Here is a 16,344-nt window from a genome sequence, read left to right as displayed (position 1 = left end):
GATTGGCTGCCGGGCTTCAACGGCTGAAGGACTTTTTCATAATAACGTTCTTTTATTTCAACTCCTTTTTAAAATAAGAACCCTTGTCATAAAAGCTTTGAAGCTTAACTTGACCCAGTTGGCACTTGTTTTGGCCAGGAGTGGACCAGCTTTTACAGTTGAATGCTGATGTCTTCCTTAATGACAACATTTCAGCAAAATTTCTTAAAAGCATAAAGATGTCCAAACACACGTGAAAAAGAAGAGTCTGTTAGAGTCACTGCTAGGTGACAACACCCAGTACAAAACAAGAGAAATACTTCATTATTATATTAATAATTATAATTTCTTATACTGCTTCAATACAGTCAATGGTTCAACACAATTCTATTAGTCACTTCCTCTTAGCTATCATTTCCAAAATATAGATAACACAAATTCTTCCCAACACATTTTTTCCTATCTAGCAACATTGTTTTTTGAAATTCAGTTCCTTCACATTTGTTCAACATTAATTTTATATTGCTTTCAAAAATACTACCCTGACCCCTTTTCCAAAATGTTACTAAATTCACCATTTACATTTTTGCATTTACTATGGGACAGAGGTGACCTTGGAAGAATTTGAGAAGTTGCTGTTCCCAACATCTGGTCCATCAGCGATCGTAGACCATTATTCCACCATAAATAAATTTCAGCCTCACGATGGCATTTCTAGTTTGTACAAATCACTCCTTTTTTGCTGCTGAACAGGAATCTGGGCTCGAATATCTTCAAGATAGTTAACATCTGCAATAAAAGTGGAAAGACCAATTGGACATCAAAGTTTTGCAATTTCATACAATTAATTCTGCTACAAGAATAATATAAAATCAAAAGATGTAGTATCTGTCTCTGAACATCTTTACTTGAGCCATAACAAAATTATTTAATTTTTTGTTCCTTGATTCATGTAATCAATCCTGAACAAATAAAATCTAAAAGAAGGCTGTTCTAATTGTGCAAAAACAAACCTACCTATGTCTGAATATAGGATTTTCTCAGTATGGTCTGCTTTGGCAATCACTTCACCCCTAGGAAAAAAAATCCCAAATGCATTATCATTTTATCAATAAAAATCAAAGTGACAAAGCCTAAACCACTTATGATAAATAACAGATGATTTATGTCATTTAAAAAAGGAAATTCGATTCAGTAAGGAATTAATGACAACTGACTATCAAAGAAATGGAAAAACAGTAATCATCCTAATTGATCTCCAGCTTTCTCAGGTGGCCAGAAATAACTCTGATTCTGTGTTTTTTAAAGGAGGAGAAATCTCTGAGGAACCAAAAAAGGAAAACACAAACACAACCAAAATACACATGAAATTGAAGGCAAAAAAATTCCTGATTATCAAAACACAATTTCTGTACTCATCCAGCTGCATCTTTCTTTGACCGGTGATAAACCAAATCACAAGCTTACAAATGACCTGTTCACTGTTACAATCCCTACTGTGTTCTTTTTCCATAATTAGTGCTTAACCCATTTCACCTTAACCTCAATGTGGACATTCTCCATACTCTTCTTTATACATTTCCTAAGGTGCTGACAAGGAGAATTTGTTTAACAATCAACAGCTTTCTCAATAACTTCCCTTATTCTTGTGATATTTAACAACTATTCACTGAAGTGGAGGTGGTTAGTGGTGAATATTTACCTCGCTGCTTCACGGCTTGGTACACATCCACCGCTAACCACCGGCACTGAGATGAATAGTTGTTTTAGTACATACTAAAACAGTTAGATAATATACACCACCAAAAACTGATTTGAGTGATTTCTTCACTTGTCATGGATGCAACCCAGGACACCATTTTTTCCCAAGTTGCTTGGAGGTAAATAGCAAAGGATATTCAGAGTTTGACTAGCCAATCAGAGCGTGCCTTCAATGCTATCCACTGTTTTAGTATATACTAATAATGTTTTATTCAGGAGGGATATTGTAAGGAGAAATTATATTCTAGTCACTCTTGGGGGTCAACAGGTTAATTCATTTTTACCATGGATTGACCACTGTACTGTGACCCCAGGCAACATATGTTGCTTTTTCGTCCCTGGCTGGAGACACAGCGGCTACATACAACTGAAAAAAAGAAAAGACAAGTTGAAATTCATAATTTGTGTTTGATATGTTCATTATGATTCTAATATATGTATTGCTAATATTAATAACTGAACAAGGGTCAGTACAATTTACAAAAATTGGGAATTTAATTTTGCTGACCTGATTATCCAGTGCCCTGTAAATAAAAACAGAGTCAGTTTAGTTTTTAGAACATTCTACATCAGAATTCAAGTGACAACCAGAGCAGGCTGACCTGGGATGTCAGTACGGTGAGAGCAAGTAACTGAGTTATTTTTCAAGATGGTGGAATCTTTTAACACATTTGAAGATAACTTTTAAGCAGTTAAGGCAATTCAAATGGAGAGATGAAAATTGCACACTCTCTAGAGCATCCTTTTCTTTAAAATCTTCAACTATACTCCACAATCTGCAAAGAAATAAATTCACCTTGCCCTAATAAGTGGTTCCCAATGAGCTGGTCCTGTAGTCATGTTAAATGCTCCAGGATAAAATAGCAGTTTACAGCCTAAAAGAAGTAATTATTGTCAATAAGTAAATGTCTTTTTAATTAAATACATAAAAATAAAAATAAAAATTAAACAACAGATCTTAAACCAATCTGAGGAGCTGCAAGTTTCCAATTGGCACAACTTAGCAACATAATGACAACAACACTTTCATGAAAAAAGGGGATAATTGCCAGGCTATTGAAAAGTTTAAAAGTAGGATTAAGGAAGCAAAAAAGGATTGGTAGGCAGCTAGGTTATCATGTATGCTGTGGCCTTTCATCTGATTGCATAAAAGACTGAGAACTAATCGGTTGAAAAGTTTCAGGCATTCTATGAAGTTCACAGAAAGCTTCAGGGAATTTCTGAATGTAGAATCAATTCTCGTGAACACACATCAAAACCTGTAACTAGTAAATCATTCATCAAATTAAACTCAAAACTGAAAAATGACCGCTGTACAAATTTCTTCCAAAGCACCTCAATAACTTTTCTTTATTCTATCAACACTTATAAAATGAGGTGAAAGTAGTTGGCTGAAGATGGCCCGTTAGCCAGTAGTCTTGCCCGCCTTTTTTTAATAGCTCTTTCCATGATCTACAATTGTATAATGATCAACATTCACCTTGCTGTGTGTAAACTTGAGCCATCTCAGGAAACCTTATGTCATAGCAGATACCAATTCCGATTTTACAGAAAGCTGCCAGATAAATAACATGATTTCAGGTTAGATGAATGCAACATAAACAATAATTTTACAAAAAGAATTTCAACAACAGCTGCAACCCAAATTAAGCGAGCAGTAACAGTTTAAATAATGAACAAAGATAACAACTTGAAGGTTAAATCAACATACGCGTATCCATCATTGTCAGCTGTTTCCCACTGCACAAAACTTCTGATTCTTGAAAGCGAATTTTACCAGGAACATCAATATCAAATAAATGCACCTACAAAAAATATGTTATATCTGTTCAAAAAAATCCTTTTAAGTTAGTAAAGGATAAAAAAAAACCAAACTGTATTCAACAGATAACAGGAAATTAGAATAATACTCCCTGCTGAAAGAGAGAATTTGAAATTCAGTAAGGAGATATTGTTAACCCTTTTACTATGATGAGTGATCAAGGCAGGATTTCTCCTACAGTGTTTAGTTATTATTAACTGAGCGGGAGGTCTGTATGGGAGAATCTTGACCGAGGTCATCAGTACAGACCAAACGCAGTGAAGTCTGTACCAGCGACTGAGGTTAAGATTCTCCCATACAGACCGACCTAGCTCGGTTAATAAGATGTTTATTATATGGCTGTGTCTTATATGTCAATTTTTTATATTCTTTGTACCTTTTTTATCTAGACCGCTTTCAATATTGATTTCAGCTAATCCAATTCCTGAATTTGGTAGTTCCCAGTCCTTGTGAGACACAGCCATATAATAATAAGAGAATATCAAGAAGACAAGAGACAAGAATAAAGAAAAATATCAACAGGGAGATTATTAGTTGATCTAAGACCAAATTCTCTGTACTAACATCACAAGAATTGTATCCCAGATAGGAAGGAGAAGTACTAAGAGGATCTTGGAAGTGAAAGTGAGTTTCAAAACCTAGTTTCTTTAAGAATACTGGCGGCATAAATTCATACAATACAATACAATACAATGTTCTTTACATTTAGAGGGTAGATACATGATTTACCCAGTAAAGAGTTTTCTAACACATGGCCCTCTAATAAACCCACCCAACCCACCCCGGGGGAGGACATCCATTACACAGTAATCTCGTGTGTGGGAAAAATTAACATCTCCTACCCCAACCCTGCGGGAGACGGGACATCCCTTTATTCGTCCCTCTCCGAGAAGACTAAAATATCTAACCATTCTTGATGTTATAGAAAGACAGCAAATTCTTCTCAATTATTTTAAGACCCTGAGTGTTGGTCCGGCCGGGGCTCGAACCCTCGACCTCCCACACAACAGTCCAGCGCTCTATCCATTGAGCTAACTGGGAGGCGGTTAGCTCAATGGAATAAATGCCATAAAAGCACAGAGTGGTATTAACCATGTAAAAGCATGAATTCATTATGCTCCTGAAATTTTCTTGTTCCTTGGACAAAAACAGTGTAAGACCATTTGATAAGAAATACTTTGCTCTTGTAGAAATAAATACCATAAATCCTCTTATAAGTCTCCCTCCCACTGATAAGCCACCCCTCTCTAATAAGTCCCTCTTCTTTAGAGGAAAAATTTAATAAGGCCCCCTCTATTAAGCTCCCCCTCTAATAAGCCCCCTCCCCTCCAAGTACCTGAAATAAATAAGCCCCCTGAGAGCCTTATCATAGGATTTATGGTAAATGTGTGAATGTTATAGCTGATTACTCAACCTCTAAACCTCACGACAACTTGGGGCTATCCTTGAGTACTAACCTTTCTGTGTTTGGCAAGCATTGAACCATCGGGTCCAAATGAAGTTGAAGTATTGTATAGCTTTCCATTAGAGTCACTCTCAGGAATGGACCCTCCTATGATGTAGCATCCTGTCTCCTTGGCGACAGATGATAGCATGTTTGTGGATTCTCCAGGGATTTCCTCAGCATAGTCAGCAAAATATTGGGTGCCATAAGGTGAATTGAAACATTCCTGATGGAGTTGAATTATTTTGAAGCAACATTTAAGAAAATAGGCCATTTTACAGTTGTGTACTTAGTTGCCAAGCCTTTGATTCAGAGTGAGGCTAAAGATGACCTTGTTGTGATAGAGACCTGTATCTAGTTAGCATGATAACAAAGTGATTTACATTTGAAAGGCAGCGAGGTTTGTATCATAACAAGGTCATCCCTAGCCTCACTCCCGTTCAAAGGCTTGGTAACCAAGCACACAACTGTAAAATGGACTATTACCAAATCATTTCTGGACTAACCTTAAAAGGTATGTCAATAAACTTACATAGAACCATTATTATAATAATGATAATGTTTACCTAAAAGAGTGATTCAGTGTTACTTCTATAGAACATTAACAGAATGGGTTTTAAGGTATTTTGTCAAAGCTTAGTGCTTCAGATTGCCCCCCTTGCAAGGACACTCCCCTTTCAAAGGGTGGTATAAGATTCCCCTGGCCAGTCATCCTATCAAAGGATTACCGAAAAACCCAATTTGACTCCAAAAAACCACCATTATACGAGTTGCTATTCGATTACACGAGTCTCTCATAACACTTTTTAAACAATTTTAGCATGGAAATTTCTCTGAAAGGAATATATTACCGGCAGTGCAACAATCTTCGCTCCGTTTGATACTGCTTCTTTGATCTTGTCTTTGGCACGCAGCAAATTCTGAGCCTTGTTTGTAGTTACTGCAAGCTGAATCAATGCGATACGGAATTCTGAAAAATAACACATTAAAGGGATAAAAAAACTGAAAAATATCCCATCTAATAACGAAGAAGAAGAAATTCAACTAACTGGAGGCTGACATGTTCCTTCAGGTGAGCATATCCATATTTGGTGTTATTTTGCACGTGACTAGTGGCTTGGAAGAGCGCGCGAAATTTGTGTTCATCAGCATTGGATTACATCATGGCGGCTTAGAAGTTGTAACTCGTGAAAACGAGAAATTTCGAGCGTTGATCTCATTCTAATTTTAGGATGACACCTTTTGTTGAAGGGTGGGATTTTGTTGAGACGCTGGGTGAAGGTGCTTATGGCGAGTAAGTGTCGCGAATCCGGAATTTGCCGTTATTGTGAACAAAATAGATGAATGAAGCGTTATCTTCGATTCTTTACTGTTCTATATTTAGAGTAAAACTGGCAGTGAACAGAGAAACAGAGCAGGCGATTGCTGTGAAAATTATTGATTTAGAGAAAGCTGCTGATTGCTATGACAACGTTAGGAAAGAGGTGAGTGGAGTTCATTCAAATCGCGACAATTGATGTGAGAGAACTGAGCGAAGATCACTGATGAATTAGCTTAGTGCAGTACATTCGAAAGTAGCACGTGCACGCTAAAGTATTTGTAATTTATATTTTGACTTATTATGTTTGCAGATTTGTATTCATCGCATGCTCCAAGATGTTCATGTTATTCGGTTTTACGGACAGAGAACTGAAGGGAAGAAACAGTATCTGTTCTTGGAGTGCGCCGGGGGTGGAGAATTATTTGACAGAATAGGTTAGCTAAATATAAACAGCAGAAGGTGATATGATCTTCGCTGGCTAATGTTTCCCTCACCTATCCGGAGGAAAATTTCACCTTAAATCCTTCTCCTTCCCCTGTGCAATACGAGGAGATTTAGGGGGAGCACATGGGGTGGGGTGGGTGCAACATGACTGTGCCTCTTTTTTTTTTTTTGTGATATTTTTAATTATTATTTTATAATACAGAATCTTTTGAGTGGATTTTAATGTTTTGTTGTGTTCATACACTGTGGGCACATCAAAGTCCATGGGAATGTACACGTATGCATGTTTGAATTGAATTAAAAGTGAAGAGGCCAAGTACATTTAAATGTGAAATTTTGAGGCCTTTTTTCTACTACTAAATAACAAGGGTTCATTACTATGAGGGTGGCTTTAATACATTTCATGAAACCACAGCAGACATATGATTTTCATATATTCGAATTAATTGATTCATCACTTCAACGGGTTTCATACGAACCAATTGGCTTGTTAGCTCAGTTGGGAGAGCACTGCACCATTATTGCAAGGGTCATGGGTTCAAATCCCATGCAAACCTGAATTTTTTTCAGGCCCTATTTCCACTACTACATAAGTAGGGTTCATTACTGCAAGCATTGTTTTCATACATTCCAAGTAAATATGTTCCTTCTTCTGCTTGAAATAGTAAACAACTAACCAACATGTACATAATCAGATATGGCATAAGTAAATTAATGTCAATTTTCTATAGAACCAGATGTTGGAATGTCTCTGTCACAAGCTCATCGTTACTTCAGGCAGCTTATTGAGGGCGTGGTATGATGGTGTTATATGTTATATTATGTGCATTAGTAGTTCTAAGTTGAAGATCAAATGCATCAAATCCCTGAACGTTTTGAATGATTTTTACAGACTAGGATTTTCTTTCTTTAATCTTATTTTTGTCTATTCTATATCAAAATATAATGACTCTTAAACATGTTTTTGCAGCATTTGTGGTATTTTGCCCTTTTCTGAATTTTTTATCAAGCTCTATAATCCGCAGATAAAATGTCTGGCCAAGCAAAGAGAGACTGGGCGCCATGACGTCACAGTAGGAATCTTGTGGAGAGAAATATTCTTCATGAAGTCAGGGGTATTCGAAAAACCCCAAACTACACATCGAAATGGCATTTTTTGGCTAAAAAGATTATAAACAGTAGCTTCCACACTCACTTTGCCTCTTTGATAAACTTGGTGTTACTACTGTTATGTCAAGGGTTGCAGTACTCTTTAACGCGGCCAAAGAGATACGGGGAGCCTAAGTTTGATACAATTTTGGACTTTTATCGCCTCGTAAAATAACAAAGATGCATCAGAATCACCCACAAATCTTACCAGACACCCTCTACATACTTCTATTTTTGTAATTTAATGCTAAAAAGATAGGTGTCATAGGCACTTTAAGTCTGAGGCATAAAGATGTAAAAAGTCAAGTCTCCAGTATGTAGTATATGTACACTATTGTTTAAGTGTGAAAGGTTACTGAGTTATTTGATTTTTCGATCGCTAGACGTTTGAGATGTTTTTTTTTTCCCTCTGCATGTCACACACAGGAGTATCTTCACAAGCAAGGTGTCACACACAGAGACATAAAACCTGAGAACCTTCTGTTGGATTCTGATGGTGAGAGGAAGTTGGTCAATAGGCCATTTTACAGTTGTGTACTTAGTTGCCAAGCCTTTGATTCAGAGTGAGGCTGAAGGTGATGTTGTGGTGATAGAGACCTGTATCTAGTTAGCATGATAACAAAGTGATTTACATTTAAAAGGCAGCAAGGTTTGTATCATAACAAGGTCAACCCCAGCCTCACTCCCATTCAAAGGCTTGGCAACCAAGCACACAAATGTAAAATGGACTATTGTTCAAATCGTTTAGTACCCAAATTTCAAATTTGGGAGTATTTTTGTTTAGGTGTTGTTGGTAAAGAATTACATACTAAATGATGCACCTTATTTGTCTGTTTTCTGTGTTGTAATTATAGATAATTTAAAGATTACTGATTTTGGCTTGTCAACGGTTTTCCGACACAAAGGAAAGGAACGTCTACTGGGAAAATGTTGTGGGACACCTCCCTATGTTGCACCAGAGGTAGGAATAACATTTAAAGCTTCAGTAACAAATCTTCATTTCTCAGCTTTTAACAAAATCTTCATTTCTCATGCAGTTGGTCCTGCATGGTTGTTTGTCTCCTGAGATCAGCAAGCCCTCCTTGTCTGGGTCATTGTAGGATTGTGTTGTTGAGTTTCATCTTTTTAAAATCTAATTTAAAGAAAGACAGTAAGAGCATTTTGTCTGAAGACATGTATCCTCATTTAGAGAGTCCGCAGTGATTCTTAAATGAATTTCACATTGTGCAAGTCCAAAAAGAAGAAAGTACAATGCACAGACAGGATTGTAGAAGGTTTGGTAAAGACACTCAACTTTCACAGTGCCTCTTTCCACTCTGGGGTGTAAATGGCTACAGTCAAACAGTGAAGAAAATTGTGAAGAAAATTGTGAAGAAAATTGTGAAGAAAATTGTGAAGAAAATTGTGAAGGAAATTGTGAAGGAAATTGTGAAGACAATTGTGAAGACAATTGTGAAGACAATTGTGAAGACAATTGTGAAGACAATTGTGAAGACAATTGTGAAGACAATTGTGAAGAACAGGACAGCCTGTGATGGTTTAGCATTCCATCCAGATGGAACCATCACTTACATGTACCTACATGTGTACATGCAGATGTACTGTTCTTCCATGCCACAATAATTGGGACAAAGCCAAACAGTGACCTGGGTCATGTGACAGTATCTGGGCAGGTATGCACTTACCCCTCCCCTAACCAAAAAACAGTTGACTCAAGTTAAGGTTAGTGTTGGTTTAGGGGAGGGGTAGGTAAGTAGATGTTCAGATACTCATGTTGATCCTTTCATCCTTACTCAAATTGTACATGCGAGACTAGTACCGTTTTCTTTATCTGTCTCTTTGTAGGTTCTTTCCAAGGGTGAATATAGAGCTGAGCCTGCAGATGTTTGGTCCTGTGGTATTGTTCTTGTTGCAATGTTGGCCGGAGGTGAGTAGTCATGTATTATTTTAGGGAAGATAAAATTAATTTTCAATTATTTAACAATATTGTTCAGAGGAAATGAAATAAACCTCAAGGCAGTTGATTGGACCAGTTACAAAAAAAACAATGTGTCACTGGAATTTGAAAGCCTACACATACTATTGTAATATGAAAATAATTATGAATTATGGGGTCTACCTCAACCCAGATGGAATCTCACTAATACCTACATAAACAGTAACTCTGGGAACATGACTTGAATTTTTTCTCAAAAATAGAGCTTCCATGGGATGAACCGACAAAATCAAACAAAGAGTATAATGACTGGCTCAACGACAGAGTAAACAGAACCCCATGGCTCAAGATGGACCCTCAGTCATTAGGTTTGTTCATTTTGGTGATGTTACTAGTTTGAGTGTGGGGGTAGAAGCAGGGCTATAGATAGACACTAACTTGTCAACTTACTAGCCCAGTGGCTGGTGACAACTTAGATGTTACAACAATTTCAGTTTGTTTACTAACCAAATTGGCCAATGAAAACTGAAAACCACCAGCCAAATCTGAATTTCTACTAGTCTGTGGCTAGTTGGCTACTGTTACAGCTGTAGTGTTGAGCCCTGTAGAAGTGATGCATATAGAAAGTATTTTGATGGGGATTATGGGTTATTGTTAAAGGTAACTGAATGCTAATAAGACAGACAAAAGTTTGGTTCTTGGAAAATGTTTGGTCATTTGTTCTGTGATGTTAGTAGCTGTTTGTTTCAAGTATTGTTGGTTGTAGAGATGTGATTGGTCTGTCTCAATCCACTGCTGAAATACCATGATAGGTATTTCGTCTCAGTTCCTTGTTATTGGTCATGCTACCATGTGAATATGTTGTCCTTTGTGGGTTGATAGTCATAGTTGACATCTAAATGTAAGTCACTCTTCTAACCTACAGATTTCTTGTCAAAAATTCTTGTGGAAAATGCAAAAAGGAGGTTAACAATACCACAGATAAAGAAAGAGCGATGGTTTTCTCGGTAAGGTTGTCTCTGTGATTTGCTTTTATACTTAAACCCTTTAACCTCTAAGAGTGAGCAGCATCGTATTTCTCCTTACATTCACTGTATCAGCCCACAATCAAACATTAAGGAGATGAGAATTTAGGAAATCAAATGGTCCTGCATAAAGAAACTCTTGATTGTCTAACAAATTCTCCCTGTTGGTACCATTGGAGATGTTGAAGTGTAGTAAAACTAAAGAAAGCGTGACCCTAGCGCATTGAAACGTGACCTGTCATCCTAAGTTTAAGAATAGATTAATTACTAGATTATTGTAAAGCAGAAATATGATCCTTGTAACATGCAAAAAATGTGTAAAGTGTAATCTTAACAGAGCAGGATTTATGTAGCTAAATAGGGTGGAACAAAACATTATGCTCACGTTAGAAATAAGGTGTTTAGTAAAAAGGAAACCACACACCAATATGTATATACGGTAAGCACTTTGATTTAGCAATAAAGGTAGATGTAATCAGGACTAGAGTGTGTGCAAGTCTCTCTCTGCTAAAAACCCAAAAACCAGCCAAGTCTAGAGCGAAACAAGCAGTCAGCACTTATCTGTTGGCCATGAAACCTTCCTTGTTGTAAAGGAAGTAATGTTAGGGAGGATATGCATATTCATTTGATGTTAGAGTGTTGAGAGTTAAATTCCCTAAGTATTAATGGACATCCCACCAAATGTTAAATAAATTTGTTGAATTCTTCTTCAATTAATTTTTCCTCCAGATCGATAAGTGCATCAAGAAGTTCAAGAGATGGTCAGTAATTGTCCATAAAATTACTCTGACTCATTTCTGATCAGATTTAAGTACATCTCACTTGTCTAGTGAATCATAGGTGAAATAGATGTATATGTACTGCTGAATCCTGATAACTCAAACCTTCAAGTTCAAGTTATCAGGAGTTGAAAACAAATGAATGGGAATAAAGGAAAAATGGTATTTACTGTAAGTTTTTCGCTATCCATACAGCATACATTTAAATCAAATTTAATCCTAGAGAGGTCGAGTGAAAATGGAACACTAAATTACTGCAGCAGTAATCATAAGGTAACGTGAATGTTTTGAACTGCAATACACTGTTTGTTTTGACTTGTCACATATTGACAGACTTGGTTTGAGTTATTGAAGGTAAAAATATTTAATATAAATTATAATATATATATATATTTAGTGTAATTTCAGAGCTGAGCAAAGAGTTTCTAGCAATCTGATTGGTCGAGCGGTTCCTTAAATGATGCTATATAAACCGCTCCAAGCGGTTTATATAAAATGTTAAAATAAAATGTTAATAAATGTTACTAAAAATGTTATGATTTTAGAAATTTCTCTGTTGTTTAGCTCAGAAATTATACTAAAACAATTACTTGCCTCAGGTTCGGTGAACATGGTAAATAATCCCCTCGACTTTGTCTCGGGGATGATTCGACGATATTCACCTTGCCTTCAGCGAATAATTGTTAAATATGACCTGATGGGAAAAGTTGCTTCAAGTTAGTGGGAGGGTAACTTTGCAGTAGATGTATGACACAACTCAAGGGGAAGTTTATTTTGGTTCATGTTAGTGCAAGGTTGGAGTTAGCAGGGTTTGAGTTATCGAGATTCGACTGTAGAAATCTTTCTGTTTTTAAGGGTGTTCTCCAGGGAACACACCCACTGGTACTGGAACATTTAAGAGAAGATGCACTGAGGCAGATGTTTCTTCTCCACAACGGCCAAAAAGATACAGGTGAGCAATGTGCTGTGACTTGCCATATTTTTATAATCCTGCATTGTCCTCTGTAAATATTTTTCTAGACTACAGCATTTATCCTAATTTAAGCAATGATTAGCATGGGAAATTTTCATTTAAGAAGTTTGGATATAAGCTCTCACGTATTTTAGGCAAAACAATTTACATCATTTATAATACTTCATTTCACTAAGTTGTTCAAAGCATGATCAATACTAATGCAGATCTCACTGCCATGGCAAGGTAAATGTAACTTGTGTTGTTTCCTAGACAGCTTTACTGTTAGTTTAAAACAACACAGCCCATGGTATGAAATAGTGCCAATAAACTGTCATTGAAAATAAATTCTGAGTTGCAAAATTTGTTTCTCACATTTCCAAAATCCAGATAAGCTTCTTCTGTGAGCGTTGCATGAACTAGGCTTGCAAAACTTTCATCTGATCCTAATAGGCCTTTTGCAGCTAGAGATCACGTGCTTAGATACCGCATAGCAACGCCATACTGGAGAGCAAGCACTCCAATGATCTCAGACAGTATAGAGGTCACAGAGGTCTGCATTCAAACAAAGAATACAGCGGATAACAGGTCAAAAGGTATCCCGATTCGAGAAATCCAGTATGAAGTAATCAACAGCTTCCCCAGAGTGTATCAGCAGCAAAATCACACCAAAATTCGTTTTTTGCTGATACACTCCAAGGAAGCTGTTGATTAAAACTTACAAGATTTCTCGAATTGGGATACCCTTTAACTTGTTATCCGCTGTATTCTTTGTTTGAATGCAGACCTCTGTGATCTCTATTTTGTCTGAGATCACTGGAGTGCTTGCTCTCCAGTATGGCATTGCTATGCGGTATCTAAGGACATGATATCTAACTGCAAAAGGCCTATTGCACTCTTTAGGGATCATATATCTGCCTCTCAGCCTGAGCCCCACAGACTGGACAGTGGTATTGGCAGTGCTACATTGGAGGATGTTGATGATGAAGCAACAGTAAATGGATTGTGTTTCTCACAGCCTGTCCATCTGGATCACATGTTACTAAGCACACAGATGCAGTCAACCCCTGGAGCATCACAGGTGAAGGTGAAATGTTTTTACGTATTACTTTTGTATCACATGAAAAATTGCCTGTCTGATTTTGTGCTGAAAAAAAAAAAAAACTTTCAAAGTGGTGAGTCTTGATTATCAGTCCTTCATCAAGTACTCTGTACCTTCACATGAATGATCACACCATGAGGTTAAATGTAATAGATATTACATTTTTAATCACCAGGCCCAGTTGTATGAAGGGTGATTGGTGCTAATTAACCCAGGTTTAAATTTTAATCTAGGTTTCTATATTTCTCTGTTCAAGAGCTGTTTTGGTATAATTTTTCTAATTCTTTTTAGAGTATTCAATCATCAAATTGTAGACAAATGGAGTTAATTTAAAACTGAATTTACTTTTTAACACTTTCAGATCTGAAATCAAATTTCACACTAACCCTGGGTTATCTTAACCCAACTTTGAACAACCCAGCCCAGATGACAATAATGATAATGATTTTAACATGCAATGTAACATTTCTTTACTGCTATCCCTCAGAATCCATTCCAAAGACTGGTTAGGCGTATGACTCGTTTCCACACTAAGAAGAGTGCCGACAAGACACTTCACAAGTTAAAGGAAGTCTTGGACCACCTTAAATATAACTTTTCAGTGAATTCCCCGCGACAGGTAAAGACATACGTTTTAATGTTTATACTCTTCTAGAGCATTAGCCAGATTTTAATTATTTGAATGCACATTTCTCCAAAGTATTACAAGTTACATTAAATTTTGTTTATGGACCTTCTTTTGTGAGAGAGCAAAGTGAAATATCTACCTGATAAACTACATGTGCAGTAATTTTCATACATTTACCTGTCTGGTAGGAAAAATGTGCTCATGGAACAAAAATTAATCAAAACAATTCATTCTTCTTTAATACTATAGGTCACAATTTTCACAACTGACAGACGACAAAATAAACTGAGTGTTAAAGTTAACCTTATTGATATGCATCCTTCTCTGTTGGTGGACTTCAGGTTATCCAAGGTAAATAAACATGATCCTCCACTACTAATGTAATGTATGGAATTGACAGGCAAGGCTTCTCTTAGATCTGGATTTTTATCAAAATTTCAACTCTAAATATTGCATCTTTAGTGGCATGATTGGTTCACTCTACTTTGGTTATCAGCTTGTATTTCAAGTCACCTTATGTGGAGATGCATCGTGCTAATTGATGTGGAGCTGTAAAAAGGCTCCAAATATCTGAATGTGTAAGATTTGATGAAAATTAATGATATTTAACAATTATTCCATGAGCAAGCGTTGGATATGAGATAATAGATAGCCAACGAGCACCTCGTTGGCTAGAATCATCTCATATCCAACAAGCGCGAGTGGAATAATTGTTTTATTAACAACGTTAAGTTAAATTATTAAATTTTATTAAATTTTTAGCTCCGTTTAATTTTAAGCTGACATGTATGCTTACCATATTGGTAGATTATGGTATATTGGCTGATATACCATAATGGCTAAGCCAATAAAAATTCTTTACTTAGTTTATCTAGTTTTTAATAATAGCAATTATTCCATTCGTGCTCTTGGATATATATAGGTCACAATATTCACAACTGACAGACGACAAAATAAACTGAGTGGTAATAGCCAACTTGGCACTACGTGTCTTGATGGTTATTTACCTTCTCATATCCAACACATGCTCATAGAATAATAGTGAAACAACACAGGCTTTTGAGAACACAAAACTTGCCTAAGATCCTATAAACTTTTCAGAGATTTTTTTTTTTTTTGAGAAATTATGGCCTTGCTTTATAGCTCAGTGGGCAGTGGAACCCGCGGAGGGAGGAGTTACATGTAATTCCCTATTGAAGCCTGGATTGGTACTTTTCAGTAACAACTTATTTTCAGTTAAGCTGTTAAGACTAGTCTGATATGCTTTATCATATCCATGCCTCAAGATATGATTTATTTAATTAATACTACAACTGTGGTTAACTTTGCACATTTTTTTCCTCTCAGGGTGATGGTTTAGATTTCAAGCGTCACTTCCTCAAGATTAAGGCTCAACTGAAGGACATTATTGACAGGTAGCAGGTCAATTAATTATGGATGCCACACGACAATGGGTGCATTCAAAGACTTTGTTGTGCCAAAGCACACCCAGCATGTACATTACATTACATTACTGTAAGCTGCAAACTATTAACAGCCCTTGTTGTTGTTGCTTTTTTTAGCTTAAACAAATAAATTAAAAAAGATAACTAAGGCATTTATGTGATAAAAAGAGAAAGAGTTAAAGATATACTTGTTCCTGTTCAAATTAATCTTTTGTAACTAACAAAAGACCATGTTTTGTACATGTATTTAATTGCATACAATGATGGATGCATCAAAATTGTTTATATACCTGTGTGGGTATGGGGTAAAGTTGTTAAAGTCTAAATAAAGGATTGAATCAAGAAAGGAAAGTGGTCTTTTTTATGGACTCTTGAAAAACATTTACTAACATCAGTATGGACATTCTATACAATTCTGGGCTGCTTTAGATGAGTTATCATTTCCCTTATTCTCATGACCTTTTGTGTGATTCAGGTGTGATATTGTAAGGAGAAATTAGATGCTAATCACCATTACGGAATGAAGGTTTAATTCCTCAGGAGAATCAAACAATTTG

General features: G+C 36.3%; 2 protein-coding genes across 5 annotated transcripts; one reads left to right on the top strand and one right to left on the bottom strand.

Annotated features, from left to right (window-relative positions):
• Positions 1 to 678: 678 nt before the first annotated feature.
• On the bottom strand, positions 679 to 6,100 carry LOC111328712 (omega-amidase NIT2). The gene is made up of 10 exons (XM_088729007.1): positions 6,056 to 6,100; positions 5,858 to 5,976; positions 5,020 to 5,232; positions 3,452 to 3,545; positions 3,221 to 3,295; positions 2,537 to 2,615; positions 2,249 to 2,264; positions 2,025 to 2,107; positions 997 to 1,052; positions 679 to 768 (listed from the first exon to the last, which is right to left on the bottom strand). The coding sequence occupies exons 1-10, from the start codon at positions 6,066 to 6,068 to the stop codon at positions 680 to 682; spliced, it is 837 nt and encodes a 278-aa protein (XP_088585133.1). The 5' UTR covers positions 6,069 to 6,100; the 3' UTR covers position 679.
• LOC111328711 (serine/threonine-protein kinase Chk1) lies at positions 5,422 to 16,138 on the top strand. 4 transcript variants are annotated; one of them, XM_088729006.1, is made up of 15 exons: positions 5,422 to 5,520; positions 6,391 to 6,490; positions 6,638 to 6,761; positions 7,503 to 7,567; positions 8,347 to 8,416; positions 8,775 to 8,881; positions 9,766 to 9,847; positions 10,120 to 10,224; positions 10,782 to 10,863; positions 11,611 to 11,642; positions 12,516 to 12,612; positions 13,516 to 13,699; positions 14,202 to 14,333; positions 14,592 to 14,693; positions 15,690 to 15,911. In XM_088729006.1, the coding sequence occupies exons 3-15, from the start codon at positions 6,653 to 6,655 to the stop codon at positions 15,759 to 15,761; spliced, it is 1,239 nt and encodes a 412-aa protein (XP_088585132.1). In that variant the 5' UTR covers positions 5,422 to 5,520; positions 6,391 to 6,490; positions 6,638 to 6,652; the 3' UTR covers positions 15,762 to 15,911. The 4 variants fall into 4 exon arrangements, with proteins under 4 accessions (XP_088585132.1, XP_088585130.1, XP_088585129.1 ...); XM_088729004.1 differs by lacking the exon at positions 5,422 to 5,520 and adding an exon at positions 6,143 to 6,300 and having other exon boundaries at positions 13,516 to 13,693; positions 15,690 to 16,138; XM_088729003.1 differs by lacking the exon at positions 5,422 to 5,520 and adding an exon at positions 6,143 to 6,300.
• Positions 16,139 to 16,344: the final 206 nt, after the last annotated feature.

This window comes from Stylophora pistillata, chromosome 7 (genome assembly GCF_964205215.1).
Source record: "Stylophora pistillata chromosome 7, jaStyPist1.2, whole genome shotgun sequence".
NCBI classification, from domain to species: Eukaryota; Metazoa; Cnidaria; class Anthozoa; order Scleractinia; family Pocilloporidae; genus Stylophora; species Stylophora pistillata.
Note: the sequence above shows the minus strand (reverse complement) of the source record. Positions and strands in the feature narration are given on the sequence as shown.